Here is a 13,944-nt window from a genome sequence, read left to right on the forward strand (position 1 = left end):
CAGTCCTCCAAACCCCAGCTCCAGCGAGACTTTGTGAGCCGTTTGCTGCTGACAAAGCGCGGGTGAAAACAAAACCCCACAGCCATTCCCCCAGATGCAGCCAGAGCCTGATGAATAAAACATCCTGCTCGCTGGGGGCCCGCTCGCTGCGGGCAGGGACCACAATGGGATTATTCATGCTGCCCTGGCTCCTTTCTCCTTGACCAATCTGATACGGTAGCGGGAGGAACTTGGTAAAACGAAGAGACACGTACACCAATGGTGTAATTGTGCATGTGTGGCAACAGATTCGGGAGGCGACGGGCAGTTTGGGGAGAATTACTGCAAGTGACCCGAAACAAAGGCTCAGGCAAGAATGGCAACACCAGACTTCTATTCTTTTCGTGCTCTTCTGTATTCCTGCTTTGCTCTCTTTATGGTCACCCACTCCTGCTACAGTTTAAAACAAAGTCTTCACGAGCACCCGGTGTCTGAAAACACACCCTGTGGCTTGGAAAACCAGTGAGAACTTCCCTTCCACACATTCCCTCCCCTCCAGATGGGAAAAGGCAGCGGGAAAAGGCAAATAAACACAGGTTAGAACACAAGCTGCTCTTCGAACTGCTGCAGAGCCCAGAGCGCTTGGTTCTGCCCCGGGTTCCTGCATCTGCTGTAACCGCTTTAGGAGCAGGTTTATGGACACAACCCTGGATTAGCAGAGACAACTGCTAGTAAGGTATTTTTCTCTTGGAGAGTGTGTTAGTAATTGGCATTTGCCCCTCGCCTCCCAAAACTCTGCTATACCTGCGGTGCCGCCAGGCAGGAGCGAGGGCACAACCTGAGCCGCTAAACCAGCCCCGTTTTGGTTTGTAATCCCAAATCCACACTCCCGACAATCTCCACATTTACAACAGCACCTTTCCGCACTGCTGCAAAGCGATTCACGACGAGAAGGGACAACTACCAGCACTTCATGTGTACTCCTACCACAACCATCATCGTCCTACGATTTCATCTTCAGCAAGTAATTCCTCCCCAAACAGAAATGGGTAAAGAAACATCCGTGTGCTACTATAAATTCTGGGTCAACAAGGCTTCTGCCACCAACAGGACCCTGGTGAGACACACAGTGGGCAGCACTGAAACTATTGCAGCTTCAACACCAAAGTCAATGTGTTTTTCCCCAAATCTAACTCCCTGCAGTCTGCAGCGCACATTTCTTGTAACGCTTACAATCACCTTTACTACGAGGAAAAGCCAGTGCTGGAAATGAGGACATAAGCATGGTATGCAATGGTTTTAATTATTCCACTAAATATCCACAGTGCCAGGTGAAAAGACTGAATTTAAGCACCAGAAAGTCACGGGAAAACACGTGTATGCACATTTTGAAAATGGAAAATGTCATATGCCTTCAAATGGAAAAATCCCCCTGTCACTAACAGAATATATCCCCAAAGAAAGACATCTATGGAGAACCTTTTTGAAACAGTTAGGTCCATTTCTTGAGCTGCCACTCAGTGCAAAGCCCACGCTGCAATGGTTGAGGACACCGAGCAATGCAGACGTTCCTGCTCACGCTGCGCTGAGACACAAACCCACAGCTCACCAAACTCCATCAACGCGGGCAAAGCGACCACGTGAACTCCATTCACCTCGCACGAAGGGCGAATACGAAAACCCCAAAACTACGATTTGCTATCTTAAACACACCTAGATTAACCGCCTATTGGCAAAAGTGAGAAAGCTATGCATCATAGAAATAAAACAGTGACCACCCTCTGATAAAAATCCAGTTTTGGGTCATCTTTACAGTAGCTGGGGAGAAAGCGCTTCTGTGTAAGCCTGTAGCACTATATGGGAATTAATCCTCAGTAAGTGATGTGTAATCCAGACACCGACAGGCAGCGAGAGCATCTCTGCCATCTTATACCCTCACCTTAGGGATACAAAAGTCTCTAGAAAGGCGTTGCTAACAGTGTCACAATAGAAATCCAACCCACTTGGAGGACTTTCCCAAGAGCTACCGAGAACGTAGAGCACAAAAAACCTGGACTGCGTGTTTAAACCCAAATCTCCAGGAAGGAGCAGCAGACAGAGCTGCTTGCCCTTCCCTTAGGGAATTAAGGTTTCCATCCACTTCACTCTCTTTACATGGAAAAGCCACTTGTACCTCTCACATAAAGGCTCAGGACCAATTCCACACTCATGCTTAGATGACAACAGTCAGGATTAGGAAGCAAATCCAGGATACTACCAGCTTGCTGCTTATGCTAAGGGAAGGTCTGGGTAAAGGAAAGAGCTCAAACACTACTACACGGAGTAACTATGAATTCTAGTTGAGGCAAAAAGACCAGCAGAAAGGCGAGGACCACCTGAAGTTGTTAGTTTTGCAGCTGTTGGCACACACACATCTCTGATTTAATGCAGAATTTCAGCTCAGTGCCTACTTACCGCCTCTTTCTCTCTGTCCATAATGGTTTCCAGCTCCTCGAAATGGCGAAGTTTGATCTCCAGCTTCTTCATCTGCGTTTCCACCAAAAGGGCAACCAGGGACTTGATCTTCCTTTCCTCCACTGCTGCCAGGTGCTGAGGATGAAACACAGGGCTCTGCTTTACACACGACTCCCAAAATAAAGCGCTTGAAGGGAATAAATAAGCCAACTAGCCATTGAAATATTTTTGTCCTCAAGTAGATGAGGAGCTACGCATTAATATCTTGTTGAATATATTCCCATTACATGCAGCACCAAACCAATAAACCCTCAGCTTTCCCCGCGCAGCGGTTCCACCTTGGCTGGCGATAGGAGAAGGATACGATAGGAGAAGGATACGATAGGAGAAGGATACGATAGGAGAAGGATACGAGAAGGAACCATTAACAAACACCCCACCACCATCTCCAGCTTCCTTTAGAACCAGGTTGCACGGCATTCCTATTGTAGAAGAAAACTGAAGGCAAAGTGGCATTGAAATTGCAAAAGCGAACTGCAGAAAGAGGCAAATAGGCTTTTTAAAAGGCTTCGGCTTTACCCCGTTTACATAAACACACTTACAGATAAATGGTACAAGATACTAATATGTGTGTGTATTTGTGATGTATGAGACAGTCTATGAAAGCGCTTCCCATTTTCCAAGTGTGAAAGGCATGTTAATGATGCCTTGTACCGGCTTTTGTGAAAAGCCTGCTGTTCCAAATGAAAATACATCCAACGGCCATGACGTGGACGGAGTCCCCGTGTTCACAGCACCGGGTGTTTCCTGATCCGTGCCCAACACGTCCTCAGCAGCACATCCATGGGCCATGGGATGGAGCGCTGGCTGTCGAGGAAAGGTGAGGGAAAAGAGGCCAAACGGCAAAGCTGGATCCCATCTTTAGCAAACTGTGCCCCAAACCTCGGCTGAGAGCCGGGAGAAATAAGGAGCTGGAGGAAAGCAGCATTATAAAGCTCCCTGGTAATCCCAGTTCTAAAGAGAACTTCTCAGAAATGTATGAGTGTTGCCATCGCTAATTCGTTGTGTCATTTGACAGCATTCAGCGCTGGAAACCAGCCAGCCATAAAACAAGTCTTCAGTAAATCTGGATAACGTACGTTCGAGACTTTATGTTCAATTTTAAATCAGTTTGAGAGAGCTGGAAGGATCCCCCAAACTCATCTAACAGCACAGGACAGTGCAATTCAAGAGCTGTTCAATTAAACACTGACCAAACAGCGGTGCACACGTGTGAAATAAAGCAACCAACAGCTGACAGAACTGGAAAATTTAACCTCAATTAGCACAGCTTAGTAAAACGGAGTCGTTTGTATGAGAAGTCAGAGGGACAGAAGCACCTTTGTTGATTCCCGTCGCCTGCCTCGATGTGTGCAAATGTAATAATGAAACCAGATGAAGATAAAGTCAGCAAGGCACACGATTCGGTAACAAGACAGGTCTCAAAATACATGCTAGAGAGGAAATGATCATTCAGGTTCTTTCCTAAAATGACCACACACAGCCTGGCACTACCCAGTGCTCCCACGTGGATGAGGAGCGAACCATTACCACCTCTCTGCTGACCGAAAAACAGTGACATGAAACTAATAGCAATTTAAACTGCATGATAAACACGTTGCTGCATGCACTATAAGTGACAGAGAAGTGAAAAAGGAGATGGTACGTGACGCTATCCTGGGCCTGGAATGCTGTGTGTGAGTTCACTGCAACTCAGCTTCACAGAAAATATTATTACTTCTTCCTTCCCTCCTCGTATTTGCGAGAGGAGCCGGGATGCTTCACCTAGTTCTTGTTTTGGAAGGCCGAGAGGGAATAAAACCTGTCTTTGATGAATGAAACGGAAGTAAAGTGGCAGATAACACAGAAATACCGAAATGAAGGCACAGAGCGGGAAAACCCCCGTCCTGCCACGCGTGTGCTCAAGCACAAGATGAAAAGGTCCTGCAGTGAGCTCCTTGAGCAGCAGCAAAAAGAAACCAATTAAAGCCATAATTAGATCTGCCTGTAGACAGAAGATGGGACGCAGCCGCCTGCAGAAAGAAGAAATATGGCTTTAGCCACAGGGTGCCTCCTGTTCCTCAGTTCTACATTTCTAAATACCTACAACACGTGAAAACAGATAAGCAAAGGGGTTTAATTGAGCAGGCAAAGGGAAGTGCTCGACGGTACGATGGTCAGAGGCTGGAGTATATCACACTGGGAATAAAGCTCTACAGCAACAGTTACACCCAGGGAAAACTTACGGACAGTCCTTTTTGGCACATAAGTGATGGATCCAACCGAGAGAAGCCAAGAGCAACCTGGAGAGGGGCTGGGTCCTATCGGGTGCTGTTCACGCACAGAAAGGGAAAAAACAGCCTGCACTGATTTAGAGAGCTGAGAAGAGAGTGAGGAAAATGGACTTGAATTCTACTATTGTTTGAACAGAAGCCATAATCTGGAAGAATTCGCCGTTTATTCCCGTTTCTCCTCACAAGTCAAGTGCAATATTCTTCTGATATAAAACAGCTTTGTAACAGCTCTTCATATGGCCAGGTCTTGAGTTTATTCCCTTCTCTCTCAACCAATATACAGCTCACTCAAAGCCTTAATACTTCTGCATTTTTAAGTGCAAGTGGAAAGAGAAATCCCTGCTGAACCTGAACATCCTCACTGTACTACAGGAAAGAATATATTATAACGCTGGAATTCTTCTAGAAGATTATTACCCTAATGAAAAGGGCCATTGGCCAAGTCTCTTCTCCCTCTGGCTCTCGTTATTGCCAAAGGAGGGAAAGCAGGAGATCAGTTGGGAAAAAAGGTCTAATGCTCAAGTTACAGGAGTCCAAGATCAAGACTGCAAGATCTGGTACAACCAATGCAGCACCTCGTTACGGCCTGGAAACACATCTGGAAACAAACACCATCCATGCTTTGCTTTTGGTAGCTATAAACCAGGTGAGATGGAACCTGGCACTGAAGCCAGAAGTGATTAACAAACCCAAACAAGAGCTTGAACGTAAAGAAAAGGTAAAGAAAAATGGATTTTGAAAAAAGATATTCTGAAAGAAGCGCAGGCGGTCTGGTTCCTGCAAAAAGAAAGCGAAAGGCAATGTGCAATTAGTAATTATAGGGTAAAGAAAAGCTATTAGATAGGACACAAACCCCACAGCTCATTAAGAGCCTACAGATAAACAAGGAGAAGTTTAGCGACAGGAAGAGAAGAACGTGCTCTTCACAGACACACAACAGCTCCTAACACAAAACGGGTGTCTGGAAATACCGTAACGCTGGAATTGAACACCACGCTCTTCTACAGAGTCCAAGCACAGGCGGCTCGTGCAAAGTCCACAGAACAGCACCAGGAGAAAGACAACATGAGGGTTTTGTCACCCAGCCCTACGGTCTCAGCACTACAGACAGAAAAGCCTTTCCAAAAGCGACAGACGCATTTTGGGGCCGTTGCATACGTATTTTCATCAACTTCACAATCATAAGAGTAGCTGCCTAAATTAAACTTGTACATGATTTCACTTTGGAGCTCGAGCAGAAGAAACTGGAGACGGCACTTCTGCTCCTTCCAGGTATTAGAGACCAGAACGTGGAACGGCACAGACCTGGAACAAAGGAGCGTTTGAAGAAGAGTTCTAATGTGAACTGGAAACCCAGCCAGTGCATGTTCGGCTAAAACAAACCTTGGCTTTGGTGGCAGCGGAGGCGAGGGCAGCAGCTGCAGCTGTCGCTACGTTTCCTTCCGAGATCTCGTGCTCCACTTTCTTCTTCCCAGCCTCGCTCTCTTTGTCTTTGCTCGCATCAACGTTCTCCTTGTTCTCTTCCGCCTCCTTTTCTTCTGAAAGAGATGTGCCGCCAAGGCCGTTACGTCCCTTGTCCCCTCCTGAACGGCATCGCATGGGGACAGGAATGACACTGTGCCCGCTGCTATTAGTCAAACGAATTAATTCAGCCGCACACCGTCATATTGCAGCATTATAGCGCTGCTACTCGACCAAACGCTGACCGGGGAACAATTCCAGCCCGAGAGGATCTGACCCAACAAACAGGGTGACTTTAAACACTTTTTGTTTCAATCCTGTCAATTCACCCTCTGCCGTCAGCTTAACTCAGAGCAACTGCATTCGCCCATCAACTCCATTATTGTATCTACTCCTGTATGTAAATCTGAACATGTCGTCTTCTACCTGATGCTAAAATATATTAATATAAGTTCCAGGATAAACAATACAAGGGGAATGTGTTAAAAATAAGAATAATATAGGAAAAACCCCAGTACTCTTTAACCTGGGTCTGCATCACTTCATAGCGAAGCTGAGTTAACTGATAAATGTAGGAGTGAGCGGTCCCACTTCTTTGCATCTAAAACGACCAAATGGTGTGGAATACAGGCAAAAGAAAATAATTTCTATGACCCACACGAGTATGTGTGGGTCATAGCCTATTGCTATGGCAATTTCTTCCCCAGTCACTAAGCAGAGCGAAAGCAAGCTCTAAAACGAGCTCAGGGAAAGAACTGAGCGCCTGAGCTTTGCAGCGAAATTAAACTGGAATATTTCCTACTGAACCATGAAGCGGTTGATGTGCAAGAGGAAACATTCCTGGCACAGCTGAGCTGATATCTGTTCCAGGCACTTCGGAAAGGCTGTTAAAGCTGTCACAGCTGGAGGAACAGCTGGGAGCCGCTACCTGGCTTGGGCTCCGCGGGCGCCTCGCCGTCCTGCTCCTTCTCTGCGTTGCGCTCATCATCTCCTTCTTGTGCTTTATCGCCTTCCTCAATTTCACTCTCCGCTTTGCTTTCAACCTAATGGGATGAGAGATTGATGGAAGAATGAGATTCACAGTTAACTTGGTTCATAGCTTTCCAATTAAGTCACTATCACAAAAGAAGGGATTAGATTTTAAAGGTTGACCGCTACACTTCAGCCTACTCTGACAATTATATCCAAAACCTGAATAAACAAAGTAAGCACTATACTGGACAGAAGTCTATCAAATTCAGTAACCCAGGCCAAATTTCACCTGAAGGTACCAGAAATTCCGAGCTAAGATGACATAAGAACATGTTCTGGCCCCCTGTCTCATGCCACGCTGCCCCCATTCATTCCAGTAGTTTGTGCAGAGGCTTTAGGCCCTTTCCAGGGTCTGTCGTGTTAACGATTTACACAGAGTCCACCTGTCCTCACAGCTCCACACTCTGCAGAATGCAACAGCACCCTGTGGCAATCAATGCTATGACTGAATTACACGTTACAGGAGGCTGTTTCTGCCCAGGAGTTGGTGGAAGAGAGCTTGCAAAATGGAAGTAAAATGAAAATATTTCTGGTTAAAATCTAGGTACCTCAACTTCATGCTTAAGACTGGAAGCATCGTTTTCTTCCCCTTGAAAACCTGTATGTTTCTTATTTGTTCTGCTCTGTGGAATAATGTGTCCTCTGAAGCTCCACCCACGAATTCCTCTACCCTCACCTCTGCCCCAGTGAACCCACTGTTTCGAGGAAGGCGGCAAAGGAATTACCTGAAACCCGAGAATTCACACCAAGACTTCACGCCACAGCCATCAGGTGAGTTCAACCCCACCTGACGAAACAGGCAACGCAGAAACGTCACCTATTGCTGCAGGCTCCATAGCACCCACCGCTATTCGTTTAGTAGAGCGATGTTCTAATTCCAGGATATTACTTGAATTCGAGTTTAATTCTAGCCAGTGCTGTTCTTGTAGATGATTTGAAGGGATGTAGACACGGGGTTATGTAAAAACCCCAAACAACTGCATTGTTAGAATCAAAGATTCATTTAGGTTGGAAAAGCCCCCCAAGATCAGTGAGTCCAACCATAACCCACCCTGTCCCTGCCCCATGTCCGTCTGTCCAGCCCTCCAGGGACGGTGACTCCAGCACTGCCCTGGGCAGCCTGTTCCAATGCCCCACAGCCCTCTGGGGAAGAAATTGTTCCCAGATCCAACCTCAACCTCCCCTGGCGCAACCTGAGGCCGTTTCCTCTCATAGGCACTATCAACACGTTGAAGGGATTAATTTCTAAATACCTGATCTTTACGGGCAGGATGCATCACACCTAATATCAAAAGTACACAATACACATCCCTATAAACCAGCAGTTAGCCCGACCCTCATTTCTGAGGACTAGAAAACCACACAGCCACGTCTCATCCCTCTCGCTTGCCCAGCGAAACACACATCTCTATATAACTTGAGACTAAACCACTCGTAAGATAACGAAGCGCTGTGGAGGCTGAAAACCATTCCCTTTGAACACGTCATTACCTCTCTTAGCAGGCATTTTAAAACACAGTAATTCAGGTTTGTAAGCATCACAAGTACCTTTTCAGAACCAGCGTGCTGAGCCGAGCTTACCTTCTCGGACTGCTGCCCATCTGCCTCTGTTTCCATCTTTTCTTCTTCAGCTCCATCTGAGAAAACAAATAAGTAAAGCATTTAGAATTGCTTTGGTATCCATTTGTCATACCCAAAATTTATTTCAAGGTTAATTAAAACATTCTGTTTTCCACCGACAGCGGTTTAAAGACAGACACGCAACACAAGCTCCTGGAAGACTAAAAGCTTATTACACTAATTCGAGTTTTAAAAAAATTGAGTTTACTTGCAAATTTAAGTTTAACTGGTTTTCCTTTCAGTGCAACAAGCAGGACTAAACACGACATTATCTCTGCTCTGCTGAAAGCCTCACTTTACCTGTGCAGAGCGAAACCACCCACTCTCTCAATTTCAGCTGCATAGGGGACAGCTGAATGCACAGTGGTGCAGTTTGCAAGTCCTGCAGCAATTCCCATTGGTGAGCCGCAGGATTATGAAACATTCCCGATACAGCCAATTTGATCCTGGAGATGGTTGGAGATGATTAACCCCAATTATGGTGTTGTCAGACTCGTAATTGCCCCTCAGCACCAGACCCCCGAGCTGCAGCTCCACATTTATACCCCGGGGGAGAAGAAAAGTTCCTTAGAAGGTTCTTGTCACACAATTTCATGGGATCTGCTCAGGAATAAAGTTCACAGGTGGCAACGCTCCTTGCTCCATTCTGAAATCCCATCAGAAAAGCCGTAGGGGAATAATCATGGAAGTTGCTCCTACAAACACCATAAAATAAAGTCCTAAAAGACGCAAGCTTTCCCGCTTCACCCAAAACCATCCGTTTATTCAGGTGGTTTCTAGCAAAGACTGAACTGCCTTTCGATCTAAATGCCATTTCAGATGGGGCGGCATTTGTTTGCCGATGAAAATGCATTTTGAGGTTTCCCACCTTAAGTTTTCGGACAAGCGGCATCCAACGACGTGCGAGTCGCTGTGGCAGCCGAGGAACCGGATAAGTTTGGGTGGATTTACAACGCGCTACATGTGAAGCATTATCACAGATTCTCAGTGTTTGCTACTTAATTCCCTGCGAGTATTGGGGCAAGTTTTGTTAAACCTTCCTCATTTTGATTTCATAGAAAGGTTTGGTGGAAGGAACCAGGTTGCTCCAAGCCCATCCAACCCAGACTTGACCAGGGACGGGGCCTCCGCAGCTTCTCTGGGTACGTTTGTTGACCACCCTATAGACCACGGTGAGAGCTGAGCAGCCACACTTGCCCCGAAGATGCCATCAGACTCGTAATTGCCCCTCAGCACCAGACCCCTGAGCCGCTCTCGGTGCAAGGGCCGTCCAGAGCATCACCACACGTGGCAGCTCAACCGCAGAGTCCAATTCTGTTTGCAGGTGCTGCAACGACCAGAATTCTCGAAAGCAGACTTCAAAATCATTATTCAACACAACAGTATCATTAAGAAGCAGCAAATTTGCTAAAGCACTGACACCGTTTTTGAATATTACGGATCTCTTGTTATTTCTGGCCCCAAAACCCACTTGAGTTGAGGCTGTGAAACCCTGAAAGCCCATTTCTCACCCTTCCTACCCGCTGCTCCGCAAAACCGTGACCAACTGGTTCTCCAGTCCTACATGGCCCTTTGCGCTGCCCCTCCAAGCACAGCTCTCCCCAAAGCTCCCTGAAATTGCAGCCAAGCCCTCAGAAACACATTCACAACAAATCTCTGGAGTCTGGCCTGAACAATGAAGCTTAAATCAAAGAACCCGGCCCAGAGGGTGCAGCTGTGTGGTGGATGGTGGTGGATGTTCCTGGACACTGGTCTCGCTCAGACCCTGATCCTTCGTTCTCTTGCTTCTTCCTCAGCTGTGGTGACACCAACACCTGTGGGTTTGGACTAAGAGCGGATCGATGAAACTATCAGAGTTAAACCCCAACGTCTTCTGCAGCTTCTCACTGAAATAAACCGTGGTGCAGCTCCTCAGGGTCCAACCACAGGTGCCTCATTAGGTGCTAAACCAGATCCGAATCGCGTCTGAGCACATCAGCTGGGTGGTGGTTGGATATAAAGCAAGGAAAGAACATAAATGACCAGCTGAAAGCTCTACGTTTCCTCTAAATCCAAAATATAGCCGTCCAAACAAGCAGAAACAGAGCTGAGGGTGAAGGAACACACCTCGGACAACGGCACAGGACAGACACCCAGCTTTTTAAAAGCCCCAATTTCCAAGATGGTCTGTACAGTCAGAGCTGGAGCTGCAGCTCCAGTGCCGATGCTGAGGAAGCCCAAGCCCTGGGTGAGCTCCCACCGCTCCCCAGGGCTCCAGGTATTGCTGACGGACGCTGTGAGATGTGCGGGGCTCCCCAGAAAACCACCCCTTGGGTTCTCCGGGCAGCCACAACTCCCTGGGCTGCTCCAGGAGTTAAACCACGTTAACCCGAGTTAAACTCCTCAGCGTTAAACCACGGCCTGAACCTTCAGAGGAACCACACAAGACAGCCTCTGGTAAAGCTCCCGTCCTGGAGTCCTAAGTACTGACTGATGGAAAAAGAGACCTGTCCAGGGATGTGCGGAGGAGAAGACACCTGCAGGGAGCAGAGGCAGCTCACCCACAGCACTGCAGCCTGCGGTCCCCAACTGGCCATCCAAACCCTCCATCCGGTGACCGAAGCAGCCTTCCTCTCCTCAGAGGTCAGAACAGAAGAGCACAAGTCATCTGGGAAACAGCTGTGAGGAGGTACAAGAGAGCTGGGGTGTTCAGCTGGAGAAGAGAAGCTCCGGGGAGACCTTAGTGCGGCCTTTCTGGGTTTAAAAGAGGCCAAGAAGAAAGATGGGGACAGACTTTAGAGCAGGGTCTGTTGTGACAGGACAAGGGGTGATGGTTTTAAACTAAAGGAGGGAGATTCAGGCCGGACATGAGGAAGGAATTGTTGCCCTGAGGGTGGTGAGAGCCTGGCCCAGGTACCCAGAGAGGTGGTGGATGAACCATCCCTGGAGACATCCCAGGCCAGGCTGGACGGGTCTGAGCAACCTGAGCTGCTGAAGATGTCCCTGTCATGGCAGGGGTTGGATCTCAGTGATCTTTGAGGTCCCTTTCAACCCAAATCTTTCTATAGATCTATGATATGAGCTATTTGGACACTTGGCAGGTTGTCTCAGCCACGGCCTCTTACTCCTTCATACCTGGAACCCAACCCAAGTTTGCCAGATGCCCACAAAAACCAGGCCTTGCCACGGGAACAGCAGCACGGCGCACCACAGGCACGCCAACACCTCCGCTTCAACACAAAGCACAGCCTTTCTGCTATTACTTTTTCCTGACTAGACCTGAGCTCTCCAGGCTTGTAGCCTCTTATTTACCGTCACTTTGGCATTCAAATAGACGTTACAGAGATATGGGCAGAGTTCTGCCCTCGCGTCTGGGATTGCAGGGATTGCCCTCCCATCTCACTTCGGTGTCTCTGACAGAAGAGGAGGCGGCAGCCCAACCGCTGTACAGGAGACAGAGTGAGGAAGGAAAATGTAGAAAATCATTAAAATGTGTGTGTTACTGTGTCAGGTGCACACATCTCCAGAGAAATGTGGGTTTTAACAGCAGTCACTGTCTTCTTGTGCTGAGCACACGTCTCGTGGTGCTACGCCTTGGTTCATTAAGATATTCCCTTATAGAACACTTATCTTCAATGTTCCTACTAATAACAGCAGGCCTCTGAGATAGGAGGATGACCGCAAGAACGTTGATGGAGAGAGAGCACCACAAAGGTGTCCTCCCCGTATTTTGCATATGATTCTTTAGAAGTCCAAGAAATCCCGATCTATCCGCTGCACATTTGCAAGAAGGGACAAGAGAAGTGCCGGCACAGCCTCGTGCTGTGCGTGCCCAGCACGTCAGACCTGCAGGAACAGACACTCCAGAACAATTCAATGTACTGAAGAAGGAGCTTATTTGGATCATGGGCTCCAACACCCGCCGCCACACCAATAGAAAACTCCTGGGGGAAAGCCCTGATCCGCCTCTAAGCCTCTGAAGACATCAGCTGGCCTTACAGCTTCTGTAATCCTCGTTTTACTGCTAATTCCCGCGTGCTACGCTGAAGCAAAGCAGATGGACACTGTTCTGCTTTGATAACGAGGGATCTCTACGAAGCTTTTACAAGAGTCCTTTCCACACAGAATAAAAATTACTAGAAGGTCTGACTGAAAGAGAATTGTTTTCCTCTTGGCTTATTTTAAGATGATAAACCTATTTATCTGAAGTATTTGCCACCATAATTCAATTTACGGAGACTGGGGACGTATCTCCGCAGAAGTTTTAACTCAGAGTTTGGATTTAGTGACCTAATAATGTCACGGGGGAAGTCTTGATTAGATTTAGTCAGCCAGCTATTTCAAGCCTAGAAGCAGAGCTCCGAATTGGGCTTAGAAGTGTCATCCCTCCTCCTCAATGAAGAAGAGCTTTACCAAGAGAGCTTTGATCCATCCCACCCCACAGAAACCTGCAGCTCCGCATTTATACCCCGGGGGAGAAGAAAAGTTCCTTAGAAGGTTCTTGTCACACAATTTCATGGGATCTGCTCAGGAATAAAGTTCACAGGTGGCAACGCTCCTTGCTCGATTCTGAAATCCCATCAGAAAAGCCGTAGGGGAATAATCATGGAAGTTGCTCCTACAAACACCATAAAATAAAGTCCTAAAAGACGCAAGCTTTCCCGCTTCACTCAAAACCATCAGTTTATTCTTGTGGCTTCTAGCAAAGACTGAACTGCCTTTCCATCTAAAAGCCATTTCAGATGTGGCGGCATTTGTTTGCTGATGAAAATGCATTTTGAGGTTTCCCACCTTAAGTTTTCGGACAAGCGGCATCCAACGACGTGCGAGTCGCTGCGGCAGCCGAGGAACCGGATGAGTTTGGGTGGATTTACAACGCGCTACATGTGAAGCATTATCACAGATTCTCAGTGTTTGCTACTTAATTCCCTGCAAGTATTGGGGCAAGTTCTGTTAAATCTTCCTCATTTTGATTTCATAGAAAGGTTTGGTGGAAGGAACCAGGTTGCTCCAACCCCATCCAACCCAGACTTGACCAGGGACGGGGCCTCCGCAGCTTCTCTGGGTACGTTTGTTGACCAACCTA

General features: G+C 47.3%; 1 protein-coding gene across 2 annotated transcripts in view; it reads right to left on the reverse strand.

Moving 5' to 3' along the window:
• The window catches only part of SMARCC1 (SWI/SNF related BAF chromatin remodeling complex subunit C1), a 76,470-nt gene that overhangs the window by 14,442 nt on the left and 48,084 nt on the right, over positions 1–13,944 (reverse strand). For both annotated transcript variants that reach the window (XM_065830313.2, XM_071805453.1), the window contains 4 exons: positions 8,841–8,896; positions 7,156–7,270; positions 6,150–6,304; positions 2,434–2,568 (listed from right to left, as the gene is read on the reverse strand). In XM_065830313.2, coding sequence (XP_065686385.1) covers positions 2,434–2,568; positions 6,150–6,304; positions 7,156–7,270; positions 8,841–8,896 — 461 coding nt within the window. The remainder of the gene's footprint in view (positions 1–2,433; positions 2,569–6,149; positions 6,305–7,155; positions 7,271–8,840; positions 8,897–13,944) is intronic.

Source organism: Patagioenas fasciata, chromosome 2 (genome assembly GCF_037038585.1).
Source record: "Patagioenas fasciata isolate bPatFas1 chromosome 2, bPatFas1.hap1, whole genome shotgun sequence".
NCBI classification, from domain to species: Eukaryota; Metazoa; Chordata; class Aves; order Columbiformes; family Columbidae; genus Patagioenas; species Patagioenas fasciata.